The sequence below is a fragment of the Fusarium tjaetaba genome (genome assembly GCF_013396195.1).
Source record: "Fusarium tjaetaba strain NRRL 66243 chromosome Unknown NRRL66243_c0000677, whole genome shotgun sequence".
Classification (NCBI taxonomy): Eukaryota; Fungi; Ascomycota; class Sordariomycetes; order Hypocreales; family Nectriaceae; genus Fusarium; species Fusarium tjaetaba.
Window position 1 is genome coordinate 1 of NW_023501873.1, and position 2,166 is coordinate 2,166.

At 48.6% G+C, this 2,166-nt stretch overlaps 1 protein-coding gene across 1 annotated transcript; it reads left to right on the top strand.

Annotated features, from left to right (window-relative positions):
• Positions 1-206: 206 nt before the first annotated feature.
• FTJAE_14269 (integral membrane protein PTH11) lies at positions 207-1,635 on the top strand (the record flags this gene model as incomplete). Its single annotated transcript, XM_037347481.1, has 6 exons — positions 207-274; positions 330-402; positions 463-671; positions 727-863; positions 909-1,072; positions 1,126-1,635. 6 exons carry the CDS (start codon positions 207-209, stop codon positions 1,633-1,635), a joined length of 1,161 nt encoding a protein of 386 aa, XP_037198727.1.
• Positions 1,636-2,166: the final 531 nt, after the last annotated feature.

Consider the following 2,166-nt stretch of genomic DNA (forward strand, 5'->3'; position numbering starts at 1 on the left):
CCCTTTAACCCACCCCCGCGTTGCTTGTTGTCTTTCTTTTATTTCCAGTGTCGTTTTTTGTCGTTGTTGAAAGCTTAATACCACGAAGTTCAAGTCATGCGCCCTTCCACGTCGAATTAAACTACGCTACGAAAATCACACCGTCGACGGTTTCGATCCCCACGAAGAACCGATTTGTAGACGAGTAAATTCGTGCGACCGACAAAATGACGGCGTTTGAGGCTGAGATATGGACTTGGTACAGTCTATCGTGGTTAATTGTCATTGCGAGAATGTAAGACATGCATTTTCACGAAGGATCAATTGGGTTTGAACTGACCCTGGTGTAGGATATCACGACGGATGTTACTGGGTTCAGTCAAGAAGCTACAAGTTGAAGATTACTTGATGATAGTAGCGATGGTACGTCACCACCACCACCAACAACCCACAATGCAACTTGTCTAATCATTTTTGGTACAGTTTACCGATACCGTATTAATGATCGGAATGTCGATTATTTCGAAAACGAGCAGTAACCTCATCGATCCCAGCGAACACGTCGTCCTCGATGCCCACGAGATCAAAACGAGAGAGTATGGATCGAAATGGGTCTTGGTCGTCGAACAGATGCAGATTACCACCATTTGGCTCATGAAGTACTGCCTGTTGCTCATGTACAACCGCCTCACGTACGTCGCAGTCCCCCCGATTGCTCAAATCGCGATGGTTCTAATAAAGTCACAGAATGAGCTTGAGTCAGAACTTGGCTGTCAAGTTTGTCGCCGCCTATGTCACTGCTGGTCTCCTCATCATGGAGATCTTGTATCTTGGTGTTTGGTGTCGTCCGTTTAGCCAGTACTGGGCTGTTCCCCCTAACAACAGTATGTTACATCACTCCTCAATTGAATGCATGCTAACGGTCATAGCGCAATGTTCTGCTGCGACGAACCATCTCATCACCAACGCCGTCATCAACATCACATCCGATATCATGATCATTCTCATCCCGATGCCAATTTTTCTCAAGTCCCAGCTCCCACTGAAGCGCAAGGCTGTCCTCGTCGGCGTTTTTGCATTGGGTTCCTTCACTGTAAGCTCAAACCTCGCATCAACCAACCTGAAACCCAAACTCACACCGCACAGATCCTCTCCGCCATCCTCAACAAGTTCTACAGTTTCAACGAACCCTTCGGCTCAAACTGGACATTCTGGTACATCCGCGAATCCTCCACCGCCATCATCACCGCCAACCTCCCTTACATCTGGACCCTCCTCCGCCGCATCTTCAAGCTCGGCTCCTTCAGTGGCTCAACATACGGCAAGAGCACAAATAACCCCTCCAAGGCATACCGCTCAAACTTCACCAACCATCGCTCCGTCGTGCGCTCCCAGGTCCGCGCGGAGCATAACCTGCACCAGGTCGACAGCGAGGAAGAGATCAACGCCACATACGCTCTGCCGCTCAAGATCTACGCTAAGCATGAGATTCAGATCACGAGTGAAGATGCTGGTCCTGAGGATAGGAGGGGACCTGTGGGGTGCATCCCTGATGAATTGATGAGCCATAGCAAGGATAGCATACGGACCGACGACGTAGAGACTAACTCTGAACGATCGGCCGCCGGTGTTGTCAAGGTCTATCACGGAGTATAGATTTGGATGGGCGACCATTTTGTGTCATGTTTTTGTTTATTAATGTTTTGATGATTTGGGTAAAAGACGCCTGGATCAGAATACCCAGCGATGTATAATTTGCCCGTATAGATAGAATCGTGCCTATAGCACCAGAAGCGATATCAACAAGCTTTCGTCACAAAGTAAACTATTCTTCTTCTAGACTTCAGTCAATGCATGTCTGAGGGGTTCTCATGCTAAGCCTAAGCAGCCTGTCTTGGGCTTAGCCTACCGCTTTCCTCGTATGACATCTTTGACGTGCCAAGGCTAAACGAGTCAGGCCCCCCAAACTTAACTTACACCAACAAAGAATAGCTTCGAACGGGGGTTATCAATGCGTTGATTCCGCACTCACTAAACGGGTAAGCTTTGATGCTCGCATCCCCGGCACAATTCCGATGATCGGCGTGTTCTTGGTGGATGAATACAACCGCTAGGATTGTGCGCGAACTATCTGTATCTGTGGGGTTGCTAGTTGAGATTGGGATGAATTGTCGCGGATCCGGATGG